General features: G+C 39.4%; 1 protein-coding gene across 1 annotated transcript; it reads right to left on the bottom strand.

Moving 5' to 3' along the window:
• Positions 1 to 234: 234 nt before the first annotated feature.
• On the bottom strand, positions 235 to 18,623 carry pptc7b (protein phosphatase targeting COQ7 b). The gene is made up of 6 exons (XM_056253362.1): positions 18,086 to 18,623; positions 11,336 to 11,515; positions 7,176 to 7,374; positions 4,048 to 4,171; positions 584 to 713; positions 235 to 471 (listed from the first exon to the last, which is right to left on the bottom strand). Exons 1-6 carry the CDS (start codon positions 18,285 to 18,287, stop codon positions 413 to 415), a joined length of 894 nt encoding a protein of 297 aa, XP_056109337.1. The 5' UTR covers positions 18,288 to 18,623; the 3' UTR covers positions 235 to 412.
• Positions 18,624 to 19,161: the final 538 nt, after the last annotated feature.

Raw genomic sequence — 19,161 nt, 5'->3', positions numbered from 1 at the left:
CACTTCATATAAACTTCAGAGACGCTCACATTTTTCTCTCAAGGCATAGACAATCAACCATTTAACAACAAAAACTACTTTTCATTTGAAGTATGACAGCTCCTTCCATTAGTAACCCCTTTTTGTTGTAATGCATGGCCCACCTTGCCCCTACTAGAAATGACACAGATTTACAACACAGGTGAAAGATTCTCAAAATCCTTTTGGGAGTGAGGTCATCAATTTTGGACATAGTACCACTTGCATCACCACCCAACCACAGGTTCATGCTCTCCTCTCTGCGCTGACTGGAGATCTACTCGAGAAATGGAAGAATGGAAAGGGGTGCTTGGAGATGTGAGATGGGGAGCAGTGCAATAGGACGGGGTGGAAGACACAGGTGTACGAGAGGAGCAAGCTCCACTGAGCGCGCTCAGTCTGTGTATTCTGCCACAATGGACAGCAGCACTGTGATGTCATCAGGCTTCCCCCCTGAAATGACAACAAAACAATGACAAGGTCAGTCTCTCCGATTATGGACATTCGAAGAAGTTTTGGGATCACAACGGTAATGGAAATCAAGGACCTCTTTTTGTAGACTCACCTCTTACATTCAGCCCGTTGTCACAGGCAAACTGGGCGAAAGGGGACATGTAGTTGGGGTCGTAGGCCAACTGATGAGCCTGTTCAGCGATGCTGCGGGCAGTCTGCTGGATGCTATCATAGTTGGTGTTCTGAGGGAAATTAAATACAAAAAATGATTGATTGGAAAAAAAGAAAGAACACAGTCTTATATATCGGCCAGGGGGATTCATCGACAGTTATACAGCCATTTAGAAATTATTGGAACGATTACCAATAACCTCATAAAAAAATAAATAAATAAAAAACGTAGAACGTGCAAGAGTACCCAAAAGTATTGTGTTAGACCGATATATCGGCCAGGGGGATTTATCGTCAATCATACAGCCATTTTAAGATTATCAGAACGGGCCGATAACCTGAAGATAAAAAAACTAAAAAAATTGAAGAAAGTGCAAGAGTACCCAAATGTACAGTATATTGTGTTAGACCGATATATCGGCCAGGGGGATTAATCATCGATTATACAGCCATTTTGAGATTATCAGAACGGGCCGATAACCTGAAGATAAAAAAAAATTAATTAAAATGAAGAAAGTGCAAGAATACCCAATAGTATATTGTTAGACCGATATACAGGCCAGGGAGATTAATCGGCAATAGGCTTTATGCACAGCTGCACTACTTCCTGAACTTCAGCCAGCCCTTTTACACCTGGATTAATCAGTTTGTCCAATAATGGCAGACAGGAAACAAAGGAGCTGGCTAAAGTTCAGGAAGTAGTGCAGCTGTGCATAAAGCCAATTATACAGCCGTTTTGAGATTATCGTAATGGGACGATAACCTGAAAAATAAAATAAAATGAAAAAGGTGGAAAGTGTACAATTAACCAACTATACTGTTAGAACGACATATCGACCAGGGGGATTAATCAGCCGTTATCCGCCTATATTAAGATTATTGGAACGGGCCGATAACCTGACGAAAAATGAAAAAGGTGGAAAGTTTACGTATAACCAATTACGGTGTTAGACCAATATATATATATATAGTATATATATATATATATATATATATTAGGGGTGGGCGGTATGACCAAAATTCTATTTCACGGTATGACTAATTTTATTTCACGGTAACGATATATTTCACGATATAGTTATTTATATATGTAGCTATTCTCGAAAAATCGACAAAAAGGGCTTTGTATAATAAATAAACCCAAATACTTTAGAAATGAAAAGTACTTCACATTGTTTTCTGTTTCTCTTATTTGGTAAATTATTTCTTTGGTAAACTATTTAGATAGCTAAATATAAACAAAACACACTCATCAACTTTAAGATGAACTGCCCCAAACTGATTGATATTAAATACAACTCATAGGTGCAATTAAACTTTAAATAAAGTGTTTCTGAATATTTTTTCAATCTCATGTTATGCTTACTTCATCAATCAGTTTATAACATCTGAATATTTTATATTGAACTATTCTATTCATGATAAATTAGTTATTTCCTTTTAATTTTGTAGGATAGTAATACTAGTTATGTTTAAATGTGTTCCCCGGTACATTTTTGCCATGTCTGCTTAGGCTGCACTGCGTTTTTAAGGGGCTTGTTTTGCTCTTTTTGTGATATCTGGCCACCCGTCACCATGCGCTTTAATCAATAGAAGTTCAGAAGTGACTAGAAGGAGAGCAGCAGTTTGAAAACCGAACAGCAGCTACTGTTAGTGTTGACTAAGTAGCCTAGTTTAAATTATACACACCTTGTAACTGCGTCATTATTTGACCATAGCCCGGTGAACACCGCGCTCCCTCAGTGCGTGTGCACGCGCGCGTCTTCTGCATCAGTAAAATGCGATCGGTTAATTTGAGTGTCAAGTTGTAATCACGTATCGAATCAAAGGAAGATTTTATCAGCTGGTTCAGTGGCCAATTGTTTGGAGTTAGAAATATATAACTCGCGATGCATATTTAGTAATTTTGCCTCAGATTGGCTACAGGATTACACTCACTTTAACAAGCAGGTTGCACATTACCACGGGCGGCAAACTGTTTGCGTGTTTTAAAACTATAAGAGACGGAAAGATGCTGATAACTATACATTATTTAAGGTTATTTCTATTCGTTACGATATTGATGAACTGTTGTTGTCCAGCTTTCCCCGTTGCGAGCGTTCATGCACTAATCTGTAGCCTGGGTGCTGCACTGCTCTAGTGACTGCTGCGCCTTTCCCCCCGAAAATATCACGTTAACAACAACAACAACCCTTTAGAAAATGTAATTCCTTTGTGGATCATCTTGATCTGCTTTCTCCGTGTTTCTTTTTACAATTCTCAGTGTTTCAGTCTCACGCACGTTGGACACGAGTTAACCACGCCCACTTATTTGCATGTCGCGGTATACACGGAATAAAAAAATCTGTTACGGTTGACATTTTCTACCGCGGTAACGATATATACCGTCATACCGCCCAGCCCTAATATATATATATATATCGGCCAGACGGTTTTATTTTGAGATTATTGGTATCTACTAATAATCGTGGACACGGGTCTGCTTGGGTCCAGTTTTGTCTTATATGCCATCATAACACTGTGTTATATACATATATAAATGCAATATATTGGTCACTCCATTCTCTATAATATTGGTACTGGCCAAAATACAAATCAGTTGACTGTCACCCAAGTAGGGTTCACATTTATTGCAACTATTGTCTGTACTAGGGATGGCGAAAACAAAAAAATTTCTTGACCGACCACCGAGCCTCATTAGCCGGTTGAAACCGGTTAACCGATTAGTTTAAAATATGCTACGCTATTTGAAATAACAGCCATTTCGAGCCGCGCCTGCAATTTCACAACTCTGTCGCATCTCTCTGCCGCTCTGCCTCCCGCTCACACACACACTATAATAGTCTCTGACCGCTGTTTGTCACATTTCCTACCAGCTAGCATAGATGACACGGTAGCTTGGCTTTGGCTACCTTTCTCACCCGAAGAGGCTTGCGGGTGTCGCACTTTCAGGTGATACATCATAGATGATGTGCTACTACTGTATTTAAGCACTGTATCACACAAGTTGCAACTTACATCTGTGTCATTCTTTTTGGTGAAATGGCCCCACACACTACTTTTCTTTGCACGCTTCATCCTGTCGTCTGCCCTGGCTCTAACCTCGAGTGTTTTAGCCTGTAGCCTTAACTTTTCGCAAACCTTGTGAGCGTGCGAACCCAAACGCTGTGACCTCGCGCCAAATGTTTTATTGGTTTATTAAGTACAAACAGGCGAGTTATAAAAAATTGAGTGTGAGGGATTTGTTCACTTCACACAAAAATATCTTGGAATGAGATGGCTAACTGTAGTAGCGTTTAGTCCACTGTCTATAATAGCCTAATTTAGAGATCAACTTTGATCGGTTAACGTCGATACGGTCAACCATCGGTCAAACGGTCATCGGTTAACATCCCTAGTCTGTACCTTTAGTTTCTTGAGTTCTTGCAGGATCATGTAGTCCGGCATGTTGTCAAAGAGGCCATCAGAAGCAGTCAAAATAATGTCCCCTAACTGGACATCAAAGGAGGAGCTATCTGCCGCCTCAGGACTGAAAGATAGAGACAGAAAGACATGCAGTTAGACTTCAGCACAGTTAAACCCAATATAAGACGTACATGGCCCATGCCAACCTTCTATAATACCAGTGTATTTTAATAACTATGCCACCCACATACAAACAAATTGATGCCAAGTCTTAAATATTGTTATGAAAATTTTAACGTCACCTTCTGAATTGCACTGATAAACAAAAAACAATCCAATATGTCAAGTGATTTTTAATGGGCAACGATCCAGTCATTTTGTAGAAAAGTTAATGGGGAAACAATGCTCTAATCCACCAAATTAGAATGAGACACTTGATGAGGGTTGAAACTCAAGTAGTAGGGCGAGAGAGGAACAGGGCACAGATCAGTCTGACCTAAACGGCGGGTAATGGACACTCGGGTTTAAGAGAACTCGTTCAGACCCAACATGACCTCTGGACCAAATTCAAGCAGTCAGGTTGTTTTCTTGGAAACTAGACTGGCCTCTTCAAGCTCCAAATCCCTTGAGACCGAATATTAGTTTAATCCATCTTAGTGCTTGGGTAAGTATTGGAGCTCCGATTATAGGTCATATTTAAGGTAAAAAGAGGACACAAAATATCAAGACTTCAGAAAGAGATATTTTACTAAATGTTTTAGTCACATTTACCTTTGTATGGCTAAATTTTACCGACGAAATGCAGTCATCTCAAGAGGAATCAGTGCGATTGGGAACATTTTCCCCACACAGATTTTGCATCGGATTCAAGTACACTTTTGACAATGGGTAATGGACCAACTTTCCCGTCCAAATTTCACCAAAGTTTTGCCAATGTGACCGCTCTTTATGCAGTGCATGGAAATTGATTTTTTGCTCTGATGACTTGAACTGCCTAAATGTTGGCCACATGGGAAAGAAAGAAAGCCAATGGAAATGTACAATGTTTAAAACTCGCTGGTACTATGCTAGACAGCTGTGGTTGTTTTCCAGAGCTCTGTGTCAATCTATCGCATTTGTTTGCCCAAAAATTGTAAGTCTGAATGCAAAGAAAACACAGCTCTCCTAAACAAGTTGCACAATTTGAAGTATCATTCATGCCTTTAGCCCAAACAGCACTAGATAAGTTACTTCAGGATAGGAGATTTCCAGAACCTTTACTATCTCTGATTCTCTGTGGCAGAACGAGCTTCCACCTGATCTGCTGGGAATATTGCAACCTTCAAGAAGACACCTCTTCCATTAACTGAAACCTCAACCGCAGAGGCACTCTGATAACTCTGTGGTACCGAGACCATTGTTGACTCTTGATATGATAAATTGCTTGTGATGCTCCTTATATGTAAATTGCTTTGGATAAATGTGTCTGCAGATATTGTAAGATAAAAATGCACTGATCATTTAGTCATTTAGCAGAGCATAAACTGTGTGTTAATGGCAAAACATCTTTTGCAAAAGATTAGAATATTGATTGGCCATTTTGCAATGAAAATGACGTTAACAATGAACTCAAAGAGGGTGCAAAGTAAATGCATGTAAATGAGCGAGTCACACTTAGAAGCCAGCGCTCAGGTCAGATTCCCTGCTGCACATGAGAAGGTTAAATGAGTGTTTTCTGTGGAGGTCTGTTATAATGGACTCCGGACGACACAAAAATATTAAGGTCCCACGTAATTTAGCAGGACACAAGGAGCTTAAAATAATCACACCCTCTACTGGGACTTGGGGGGAAAAAATGTTTTCAGCACATCCCTGATTGGCTGATTTGCTTCACCACCCTCCCTCTTTGATTGGAGGTTTTGGGTGTTTGCGTGTGTTTGTTTGGATGTGTGCCCGGCAGTGAGGAACTAGAATCACATGGCCTTGACATTGAGGATTTGGGCCAACACACACACGGTGATTTTGGCGGAACGATTTGGCTGTTTTCACTACTACAGGGTTCATAAGAATCCCAGCTAATATCTGCTAACACTGCTCAATCTAATCTAGTGGAAAACCATTTAATAAGCATCCAAGATAAGGAATATATATATATATATATATATATATATATATATATATATATATATATATATATATATATATATATATATATATATTCATGTTGGATTCAAAATTTCAGAAACTTCAAAAACATTTCAGAAAAGTTTACACTTAATGACCACGATGAAGTATTGAGTTAAATTTCCTTACACCTTAAAGATTTACACATCTTAATTATTAAAAATATATAATTTTATATATTTAATAATAATAATAATAATAATAAATATATATATATATATATATAATATATGATTTATTTTATTTTATTATCCCCCTCCTTAAAAGATAAAAAGCATTTGTTTTTACAAATATCACACATTTAATGCAGAAAGTTTTTTGGAGGTTGTATGGCATCGTAAAATCTCCACTCAAGTTAAAATGATTTATTGACCTTGACACACAGTCATGAGGGTCTGCATGCGTCCACTCTATTATTATTTCCTGCTTGCTTTATGTTTATCTTACAGCATGTTTATGCACATTGGTTGCATTAAATGACTTTGATTTGGCAAATGTTTTACAATTTTTCATGTTTTAACAAAACTACTTACACAGTAATAAAATATTATGCTAAACTACACAAGGTAATACTTGTGAGACTTTCTCTTTATTATAATATCAGCCCCACCATGACCCCTCCCCCCAAAATATAAAAATCTTATAATTAAAAAATGAACTAATAAACAAAAAAAAAACATGCTTCCTATAGAGGTGTATTCAAGTCATTACATGTATGAATTGGATTTTTTTTATGTATTTTTGAATAATAGATCCAGTAGAGAAAGACAAGACAGGAAATGACAGTGGTAAGAGGAGGGAATGTGAAGAATCAAACTCAAACTCAAGTGTTGGCTCCTACACTAGGTGCATTTTACACTATTAATTGATGTAAAAGCCACACGGCCTCCACAGACCGACATCTGTGACACTGATCTGTAACAGGCCACCATCTGTGATACTGCAGTGAGTGTATCGGCTATCACCTGTCGCTCAACACCACTCCCTCAGCCCCCGGCGGAGCTATGGACAGCTGGAAGGGTGTGTTGAAGTAGTGCTGCTGCTCGTCTGACCGATGGACCACCTCTCCACCCCGAACCACCAAGAAGCCCGAGTCTCCCAGGTTACAGGTGTGTATCCTGTGACTCCGACGATCCAGAACGACTATACAAGCTGTGCTACTCCCTAGAGGAGAGACAATGAGAATGAAATGGAGAAAATGAGAGATTACTGAACAAATATCTACTATCTATAGGCTACTATTAGCAACATAGAGTTGCATAAGTTAAGTAAAATAAAGATAACTTTTGTTGAAGTAACGAATATATATATATATATTAATTTTTTTACTCTATAACATGAAATTCATTTTTGCTTGCACATAAAACAAATAAATTAAAAACAATTGTTTACATACAAAACAATTGAAAATCTTTGTCCCCATAACACAGTCATGTAACCTACGTACTGTGCATGACACCATGTCCTCACTGCAAACGGGTGACATAATGCATTGTGGCTCCTATTACATAAGAAGCTGTATATACACTGCAAGCAGCGTGACGACTATGCAGGGTCAAACTGTTGCATGTAAAGTATGTCAGGGGGACAAATATGTCCACGGCAAAAAAACGAAAAAATACCACCACATGTTAAACAACAACAAGCAAAGAATCACGCCTAAGAACAAAAGTTATGCCAAAGTAAAAGTCATTTATCTAACATGTACTTTTATAAAACACAATCAGTAATGCTTTACAGCAAGGTTCAGTGTGTTAGCATTAAACGCAAACAATAAACAACTTTTTACAGCGATTTTTTCTAGGTTAATATTGAAATTATATACTATTGTTCATTTTCAATAATGTTTGTTCAATATATTTCAATTAATGAATAACATTTAAAATATATTTTTTTTAAATACCATTCAAAACAGACAGTAAGATTTTTTTAAATATATGTATCTGCATAAATAAATGTATTCATGAACAAAGGTGACAGTTTAAAAGACATTTATAATGCTAAAATAGATCTCCGTTTCAAATAAATGCTGTTTCTTTGAACTTTCTATCCATCAAAGAATCCTGAAAAAAAAGAATCAATTTGTTTTCCATCAAAAATATGAAGCAGCACAACTGTTCAGCATATAATAATTATTTTTGAAGAACCATGTGATAATGAAGACTGGAATAATGATGCTGAAAATTCAGCAGGAATACATTTTAGTATTTTAACAATATTTTTGATCAAATAAAAATGCCTTGAACACTGAGCAGAAGAGACTTTTTAAAAACATGAAAAAAATCTAACCGTCCCCAAACCTCTGTACGCTCGTGCATGTAAAAAATTTGATTCATAAACGCTGCAAAAGTATTGCTCATCATTGTTAGTTCATGACACCCAACATGTCAATTGACGTTAACATTTTTATTAACCATTTTGTAAAGTGTTACCCTATTCTTTTAAAATAGCATTGATCAGCTTTTAGGTTTAACACTAAAAATACAGGCATTTCTAAATAGGTGAGGGTCTCTCAGTTTATCACTAAACACAACCTTTCCTTCTCTCTCGATCCCTGGCCAAAGCCTTGTAGCCCAAGTGACCTGTCCTACGGTCACCTACAGACCTTTACCGCTCCACATGCCTTCCTAAAATAAAAGCAGGTCACATTAAAAGAGGCAAACAACTCAGCAAGAGGAAGAACACAGAGTGACAGCCCTTGATGTCAGGTTTCAGCAAAAAGACGACCTGTTGCGTGCTTGGTAATCCAACGCCCTCCTCAAGAATCTAACTTCGGCTTTGCTCTTACTGTCACATCAGCAACATGCGCATCCCGAACATTTGTTAACTTAAACCTTAATAAACATTCACATTTCTGCTTTATGAAAACTGTTCCATGACAACACTAAAACAATAACAATCAACAATAAACACGCTATTGCAGTATTTTAAGATATTTGAAATTGATATGTCAAAAAATTGTACTTTTCCTGATGAGACCTTGGTAAAAGCATCCATTAAGGAACTTTCGGAATAAAATGTTTGTCTACTGATATTTTTTATCCAACATTTGGGTGTTTTTTTCAAAGCTGAAACAGCTCTGGAAGATCATCACTCATCCACCAGGATCTTATTACTTGTTCTTTATTCTATGTACTTCTATTGTAAGTAGGTAGTTCTAATTTTCCTCGTGTGTGTGCTTGGTGGTGTTTTCGCGGAGATATTAGCAGAAAACCATCGGGCGCGCTGCAAAATTGCGGACGCCGGTGACGTCACGATCTCAGAAGAAAATTGCTCGTATCTCTGGAACGCAAAGACCCAGAGAGCTCAAATTCGGGGGAGGAGGTCCCAGGGGAACCCTTGCCCGAACGCTAGAGTGGCGGGCCTCGGGGATGCCCCCTACCGGATCGCCGTTCGCTGGGACCCCCCATTTCGAACGGCTATAACTCGGGGAGCCGGGCGAGTTGGACCTCGGGGGTGGGCTCGTTCGAAAGGCCCCGTCCAGCACTACGAACGATTAGAGTCTTGGGAATATTGATCAAAGATTGACTGAGATATAAGCCGAAAAACGAGCGCCTTTAACCGGACGTAACTCCCTGACCGTCTACAATAGACTGTATATAAGGAGAGAGGCTCGGGAGCGCATGCACGTCACATCCGTTGGATTTCGCGGTAAATCCGACCCGGAGACTTCCCATAGAAATAGGAATACTGGCCTTCAGAGGTAATAGCAAAACTCGACAAGTGGATCATTTTAATGTGTGATTACAACCCCTTCACACACAGGAAATAAAAGAAGGATTCATTTTAGTAGAAGAGTAAAGTGCATAGAGCACCTTTAATCAATCATCGATTAATCGTTAACATCCCTACTCGGAAACTAACTGAAATCACTGCTTATTTAAAATATTAATAAATTCTATTAAATAATGCTAAAATAACACACTATAAGACACCTGACAGCAAAATCTGCCGGTTTCCAGCTCTACAATTGTCAAAAAAACAAAAAATCGAATCATTATGGTGGGAAAAAACCTAGACAAGAATCAATACCCTACATCACGACGCAAGGCCAGTGAGTCATCCTGCAGTGTAGGGTTGTGCGATGTCTACCAATTTGGCATCAGACGATGTGTACAGTGAAACATCGCGATGGACGATGATATCGGGAGGAGGGGCGGGGCTAACATTCAAATTTTTCACTTAAGCAATAAGCCCCGCAAAGCCGTGTTTTACAGTGGATTTAGAACAGCTAAGAGGCGTAGGCACAACGCGAAGATATTTTCCTCTACATCTCATCAGCAATTTTGATGTCGGCACGCTCTGCAGCAGCTGAGCACTAAGAGCTAATGTACAGTGCCGTGACATCACTGCCAGATTCAAACTGCGTGCTTTCGCGCGGTGGCTGCGCTGAGCCAGAGACGGACGCGCTCAGCGCTTGTCATATATATCACAACTATTCAGTGTTTTTAACCACATAATGTTTATTTTAGGTTTCAGACATTTAAATGCATATAATTTATAGCAAAACAATACATTTATAGTTTGTAAAATACACAATGGTGTCTATGGAAGCAGCAATTACAACCCATTCAAATATATTTGCCGACGGATTTCATTCATATCAGACACACAGTGTAAGTAACTATAAAGTTAACTATATTCTTCTCCCAGTTCACCGGCCATGTATTTCGGGAGAAACTGATGAATTCACGTGCTGTAATAAACCCAACAGACATGAATCTCTGAACTGCGGTCTGAACAAACATTACGGCGCCCATCTCGCGTTACAGATCAAAATCATTTATAAAGGTTTTTTAAACAACAAAAACTCACTTACACGTATTTGAAAATCGGAATAGAAGATAGTTGATGACATGGTAATCAGGTTTGTTAATATTTAGAAATAAAAGCGCTAACGTTACATCTGTCATACAGCGCTATTTTGGCTGTGGTGAATCACGTGCCAAGTATGATGCGTCACCATGGAAACATGGGGGGGGGGGGGGGGGTTCGCGATGCTGGCTTAACATCGTGATGTCTGTCAGCCATCACGATGGACGATGATATCGTCTATCGGCACAACCCTACTGCAGTGGTTTAATTCGTTTACCCTATAACAGTGGCAGTGAGGATATGATCTTACCCAGCAGAGGTACTTTGTTCTGCAGGAGTTCATAGTAGCCGGAGGTCAGGATGCCCACGGGGCTGCTGGGAGTGAACCGGCCCTCCTTCACGAGCCGCTCGCACGTCCTCATCAGTGTGGCGGAGAACTGAGATGGGTCAACGCCGTAATCCCTCCAGCCCCCGACGCCATCCGCAACACCTGAGACAGAAAGAGCGGGGAGAGATGTTGTTATTAAGTGTAAAAAACAGCCAGACCAGTGTTAATGCTAACCTGAAGGCTTCAACACCTGAAGATGAAAAGAAAGGAAGAGATGGCGGTTTTTGATGCCGCAGAGACAGATGGCAGCTGCCACAAACCTCCTTCCTGCCCTGCCCTGCCGTCTGACTGCGTATTGTGATGGTAATGCCAAACGGCTGTCTGCTACAGCGTGACTGACGCCTTCAGTCAACAAAGAGGTTGTTAGACACTAGGAGTGTAACAATATATGATGTCACGATATATTGCAATACAAAAATGCAACAATATGTATTGTGGCTGGATAGTGACAATCTGTATCGTGTATAGTTCAACGTAAATTAAAATTACTTTGTGAGAAAAATGTGTGTCATTACTACATTAAACTACTATATATAATGTTGAATATAGTGTAAAATAATGCAATGAGGGAATCTTGTGGGTCCTGATAATGGCAAATGTCTGATGTTACCAGTAAAAAGTGGCCTACATTATTTTAAATATATCTAGTCAGAGACAGAGTGCAACCATATTCGTCTAAAATAATTCTGTATTTTCAGCTTCAGAATCATGAATATGTTTATTCTGGTGTCATTGTCCCGTACATTGGGTTTCCAGCACCGAGTTCAAGCCTATTAATTTACATCCACAATGTAACACCAAATTTAGTATTTTAATCAACAGTAAATTTTTTTAACCTTGGCTTTTATCATATGTCTGGGAGTATCACAATAATATCGTATCATGAGTTCAGTATGGAGATAAGTATCGAATCGTGACATGAGGGTATCGTTACACTCCTATTAGAGGCATATCTTGTGAAGCCTATGACCTCTCACTTAGATTTCACGAATAATGACAAAAAAATTAATAAATAAATGTGAAATTGAGCAGAAAAATGGAATATTTTCTTGTAAAATGTACTCCAGTAATCTTCGTTTTATTTACAACTTCGAAAACTTGTAGTAATTGCTGGTTATTCTTTACAAAATCTAAACTCAAGCACTGCTAGTTTCTCAATTCGAAAAAAAAAAGAAGCTATAAATGAAATTCAACCATTTAGGATTTGTCACAAAGATAATTATAAATGTATAATTTAAAATCACCACCATTTGTTTTAAAAAGTAGTTAGCTACACAACAACAGACAAACAAACAGCTATTTACGTTGAAGATATTTAAGGAGACATTTTTAAATAACTATCTGATGAAATATGAAAAACCTTAAGGCTCTGTGTGTCCAATATAGCATAGCATAAAACACTGTGTTATGATGCGCTACACTGCTACTTTCCTCGTTACTGGAAAGTTCCACTGTTTTGAAAACAGCCGAGATCCTGTCGCACTGCTGGAAAATGTTGTCTCTTCAACTCTGATACTGTGACATCTTACACTCACTTCATATTGTAACCACACACACAGAGAGAATTAAGAGATTGCATAGGCACAAAAGGAGATCCAGGCTCATAAGGAATGAAGGGCAACTTATCAGAGTTACACATGATTTAGAGCAGCACAAGTCAAGCCACCATTCACATCTCAATGGAGCTTTGCAAACAAGACCAACTGTTCATCACAAAGCTGCAAACATACTGAAGTTAGAGTAGGAAAAAATCTTCAAAGTGCAGAAAGAATGTGACATTATAACTTGCCGTATACTGTATCATAAGACTTTGCACCAAGAAATTATTATTATTACTGTCATATGATGTAACATTAAATGTCTATCAGCCAAGCCAAATAGCGAAGTCAGATGAGTGATTCAATGGCTCAAATCTTTATTCAACAAACGTTCGTATTTAGTTTCAGAAACGTTAACCTGAGACGGCCATATTTACAGCTAAATGGCTAAAGCGAACGGCTCTCTGAGGAAACGTCCTTCTGTTTACACCAGCTAACACTTGAGCGTATTGAAAAAAACGTTATTATGTTTTACTTCATCGCTGCACAACATGACATTTTTAGAGTAGGCTATTAATCAAAGTTAAAAAGTTCTTGAAAATAGTACAAATAAATCCTATGAAATTAAACTTAATTAATATTGTTTTAATTAATGCCAACACTGAAATGCGTTTCACTTTCATCCAACTGCTAATGTGATTTCAAAGGTTCACACCCTCCTGAAACTTCAACATGAACCGCTGAGAAAACAGATACTGCAACAATAAGGGCTCCAAACAAACCCTGGAGCTGTTTCTTAAAGGGATATTTCAGGATTTAGCATTAAGCTTTATATTGTATTAGTAGAAAACCTGTAGTATTTTCGAATTACCGTGCTTTCCACCCTCATATCCCCCTGAGACGAGAGATTTATGTATTTTTTGTCTGGAAAAAATCCTCCGATGACACAAAAATTGTCATTTTGTGTCATCGGAGGGTTTTTTGGCCAGAGGCTAAAGACTACAGCCAGTAGTAGGGGCTGTCCCGCATGTTCTCAACCCGCCCATAGAGGGTGGGATCTCACTCACAGAATGTACACATAGTGTCAGCCATCTTTTTTTGGAAGCTAAGCTAGCAGGCTCTTGTTCTGTGGAGAAAGCTTAGTAGTAGGGGTTACCATCCTCTTTTTCCCGGACATGTCCGGCCGTCGATGTCCGGGATTCAGCTTTTGTTTTCTGCAGTCGCCATTCATTGTTTACATGCACACCTTTTGTTTCAATCTAACTGAATTCATTCCGATTGGTGAATCTGAATGTAGTGTTTACATGAACGCTAAACAAGTGATCGGTTGATGTGCGTTTTAACATTGCTAAGAAAATTCCCGCTCCTCCGTGAGAGATACGAGACCGGTGCTCAACGGTAATCACGCCACCGGCCTCGCGCCGTCCTGCTCGCCACAGTAAACATAATGAATGGCGACTGTAGAACGCAAAAGCCGAATCCCAGACATTTTGGACGATCTCGAAACACATTTTCGGGCAGACTCATCACGGAGACTCACTAGTAGCCTAGACTTGTTGTTTAACTTCTGCGCTCTGTTACTGGTAGGCGTGGCCTCCTAGGGCAGCGAAGCAAGTGCATTCTGGGAGTTGTTGTCTTTCATCCACATAAGCCAAAAATACATTTTCTGGCTTTTCTCAGTCTAGAAAGCTCCAAATTCAAAAATAATTTCACATTTCTTCTACATAAATGACCCATTTTAAATACACATTCATCTTTCCAGAGGTGAAGTATCCCTTTAAGGGCAGCTTATTAAGCTAAAGTGAAGATCACCTACTACTGACCTTTAAAGACTTGTGATCGTAAATAGAGGAGTTAACCAGACTAAGTGGGCAGAGACACAGACACACATTTAAATGTAATTAAGTATATATATATATAAAAGGGCAGATGATATTGCAAAATCATCTCTGGCAAGGGTGACCAGGACTATTATATACATGATTGGACCAGGATACCGTGTGCAACAGTGGCCGTCCGCTCTTTCAGTAGCCTTGGTTACGAAAGTAATTTCTCCATTCATTTTTCTCATACAGGGATTTTTAAAAAAAAAAGCCTTTGCTAAAACATTATAAGCCATGAACCAAACCAACAAGCTACAAGATGAATCAAAATATCACAAACTTAGATTTGCAGCAAAGTTATTTGAAAATCAGACCCAAAAAAAGTATAAAACTGTATTAAGAGTGAATGAACAACAATCCCATGAAGCATTGTCAATCAAATAAAAAAAGGTGGATAAATATACAACTATTAATTAAAATGTTTATTGTGCATATAAACAGTATATTTTATGTTTATTTCAAAAAATTATTATAAGAAGTTATTATAATATTATATTATTTAAGTAGTTTGTAAGCATAGGGATACTGACAGCGCTTCATTTTGCCGCAATTCTCTGATTGGAGTATTTTTTGCAGAATCATGGGCAATTTAAAGCAGCACTAAGTAGGAATTCCGTTTTAGTCAAACAGCGACCCCTAGAGTCGCTGTGGAGCACTTGTACTGTCGTGAATAGCACTCACGCAGAGATGGCTCGCACTCACGGCCGGATCCCCTCCCCCTGTACACCGGTACCTGTTCAGTAGGATGGACGCTGTAACGAGTGGAAATAAGGTATGGCCCCTTTAAGAGCTGCGCGCGCCCAACACCACATGTATACGGCGCCGGGTTATTTCTGTTTGATGCTCATTTTATCAGAATTTTATCAGATCTGTTTTTTGCCGTAAAGCAGTTCGTTACCTCGTGAGACCTGATATCACACGATACTTCCTAACACTGAGGCCGGCGGCTCGCCGGCCCAAAGTTGCAAGGGTGGTTTTGCGGCTCACAGGCACCAGAGGGGTGCGAGACGACCACCATTCAACACGAAATCAGTAATATAAACATTACAATGACTCCAAAGCTGTTCGGTTAAGGTAAAAAAGTTACTTAGTTCACCTTTAATAGGGATTCTGCCGTTTGTCGAGAATAAGAATTATTTTTAAAAATAAGTTAAAAATAAGTGTGCTGATGGCTTCAGCAAAAGCATATAGGCTACTATTAATTAACAACCTGGTAGCTTTGCTTGTAAATGTTTTAGAAGTTATCGTTAAAATCAATTCCCCTATGGAAAAAACGTATGTGATTTTTACTTCCGAACTTTGTGCTCTAAAGCCGCGGTGACACTAGACTTCGAGCACACGAATGCCGTGTCCCAATTCAGAGGCTGCATCCTTCAAAGGCTGCATTCGAAGGCCGGTTGAGTCACAGCGGTGGGAAGAAGGCTATCCCAATTCAAAGGCTTCTTCAAATGCATCCTTAGTTTCCCCTGAGATGAAGGATTCGACAGCTGGATCCTTCATGGCCCCAGAATTCATTGCGCGCCAGTTAAGACAGGACTCTTGAGAGAATGTGTCAAATTACAATTCAAGTATTAGGTTTCAACTTACTCAAATATCTAATGACATGGCGTCTTTTTTTTCCCAAACATTAATTCAACATATAACAAAATATACAATCGACTCAACTTTACTGAAAAAATATGCATTCTTTTAATTCAGTCAGTCAAGAGGTCACGCAGTGAGTTATCGATCTTCTATTGGTCACACGTCTTCACATGATGCGAATTAGCAGGTCATAGTTCACCAGTCTTAAACTTAGGAAAAACTTCTTTGAAAGAGCTTGCGTTTCCGGTCTGATACATTTGCATATGAATGGAATGAAAAGTGTAGTGTGACCGCCGCTTAAAGGGATACTCCACCCAAAAATCATTTACTCACCCTCAAGTTGTTGCAAACCTGTATGAGTTTCTTTCTTCTGCTGAACACAAAGGAAGATATTTTGAAGAACGATTGGAACTTTGGCACCATTGACTTCCATAGTATTTTTTTTTTTCAACTATGGAAGTCAATGGTGCCAAACAACTGCTTGGTTCCAATCGTTCTTCAAAATATCTTCCTTTGTGTTCAGCAGAAGAAAGAAACTCATACAGGTTTGCAACAACTTGAGGGTGAGAAAATTATGACAGAATTTTCATTTTTGGGAGGAGTATCCCTTTAACAACGACCTAGAATGGTGACAGTTTTGTAGCCAATAAATGCAGTAGCTTGTATTTTGATCTAAGTTACGTGCAACCACAGTACTTTTAGGGCTGAACAGCTGGCATGCTCCTCACGTGCTTGTTAGTATGTAACAAAAGCTGGAGAACCTTCATTGTAGCACAAGGATGTATTAGGGAACTCATTGTTTTCTTGTATTTTGAATCATTTCACATTTTCCCCATGAAACCCCTCCGGTATTGTTTTTTTAGGATTACTATATATTATGTTGTAGAAACAGAAAGAGGATATGTCTTTGGATCAAAGTAAGGACAATGAAGCCGCCTGTGTGTGTCGCTGTCACGTGGAAGCGAATAAACAACATGGCGGCCTCCATGCTCAACCATTCTGACCTTTACAAAGAGCTCCAGCACAATGTACAAGTAAGCCCTCAAGCCTCCTGCGTGTTATAATAGAGTGCAATTATAGCTCATATCGTTCTTTCAAGGGATCAAACTACTTAAAACATTAATATTCATAGCGTGCAATCATCGAATCAATAGAGGCAAAGAAAGTACACTCGATCGGAGAAATCTATTCATGTTCAGCACACCTGACCTCACAACATGTCATCTATATCCATGTTTCCGTGATGGAAAGGTTTTACATGGCAATGATTCTAGTTTCTGCCGCTAGTCGCGCTCAAGGGGTTCAGCAGCTTTCTGGGTGAAAGGTCAACCCAGATTACCCAAGCTTATTTTGCATTAAATTTAGATTTTGTATGATATATAATATGTAGAATCGGTTGCTCCTTATTTAAAGTAAGTATGTTAAATCTACCAACGTGATCAGGAAAATCGCAAAGATTGAAAAAGAGGGAGGTTATCTAAGGTGAGGGCTGGACTGTTCGTCCCTCACACCCTCTCCATCATGAAATGAATGCTGACCTAACCCGTGAAGGTCATTTTCGTAGTTAAAAGCCCATAACACGTGCATAATGTATGTTATCACATATGGCATTTGTATACGTTGTATGAATCGCACTGAATTCTGGTGTCAGGTTCATGATCACTCACCCAAGACGTCCGCGGACTTGTGCCGGGCAATGAAGCAGGCATCATCGCCGTAGCACATGCCTTTCTTCAGGATCCCCTTCCGAAAGTCCTTCCCGAAGCCGCAGCTGGCCGTGATCAGGCTGTAGTCTCTGCCGTCCGTTTGCGAGAGTCCGCCCAGGACAGCCCTGGCAACGATCCTGCCATAGGAAAGTACCGATAACATTCCCCTCCTCCGGTAAACGGTAAGCGTGTAGATGCCGAGCCCGTGCCCCGTGTGTCTAGGATCCGCGCGCGCGTGCACTACCTGCGCCCGTGTGCTCCAGCATTCGCAGATCAACCACACGACACAAGCCAAGCCAACAAACCGAGCCCGTTTAAAGGTGATACAGGGTCTTCTTTACTGAAAGCCGGACACGTTAAATAAATGGCTGTTTTATGTCTTAGCGGATTTAACAGACAAAGTTCCTCCAGTACACTCCATCCTATCGCACATCCTCCCGTGTACTCGCTCGCATTCCCCGTGTTCCGGAGACGAGAACATACGGGACCCGGGGGGCGTCACGTGACCCGCTGCGGTGACGTCAGAGCGTAGTGGAAACCCAAGGACGTAGTGGAAGAACATGTGCTGCTGCTGAGTATTCATTACTCTTGCGACTTCTGTGAAGGTTTATTTTTTCCAGTGCATGCCATATACTAATCTATTTTGTATTGTTGTGGAGCTTTTCAATTAAGAGAGAGAGAGAGAGAGAGAGAGAGAGAGAGAGAGAGAGAGAGAGAGAGAGAGAGAGAGAGAGAGAGAGAGAGAGAGAGAGAGAGAGAGAGAGAGAGAGAGAGAGAGAGAGAGAGAGAGAGAGAGATAGTTTGTGTGTGATAAAAAAAAATATTTAAGAAAATATATCTGATATTATAAAATGTAATAATAAAAAATAATATATATATCTGTGTGTGTGTGTGTGTGTACTAAAACAAATAAAAAAACGTATATCAATAAACCACATTATAGAATGTAATAATAATTAAAAAAAAATCTATAATAAATCAGTGTATCTCAGTTCCGTTGATCTCGTATATGGCATTAATAATAATAAAAAGTTCAG

This window comes from Rhinichthys klamathensis, unplaced genomic scaffold, assembly GCF_029890125.1.
Source record: "Rhinichthys klamathensis goyatoka isolate OS25496 unplaced genomic scaffold, OSU_Roscu_1.1 h1tg000104l_1, whole genome shotgun sequence".
Classification (NCBI taxonomy): Eukaryota; Metazoa; Chordata; class Actinopteri; order Cypriniformes; family Leuciscidae; genus Rhinichthys; species Rhinichthys klamathensis.
This window is presented reverse-complemented; position numbering and strand designations above follow the sequence as displayed.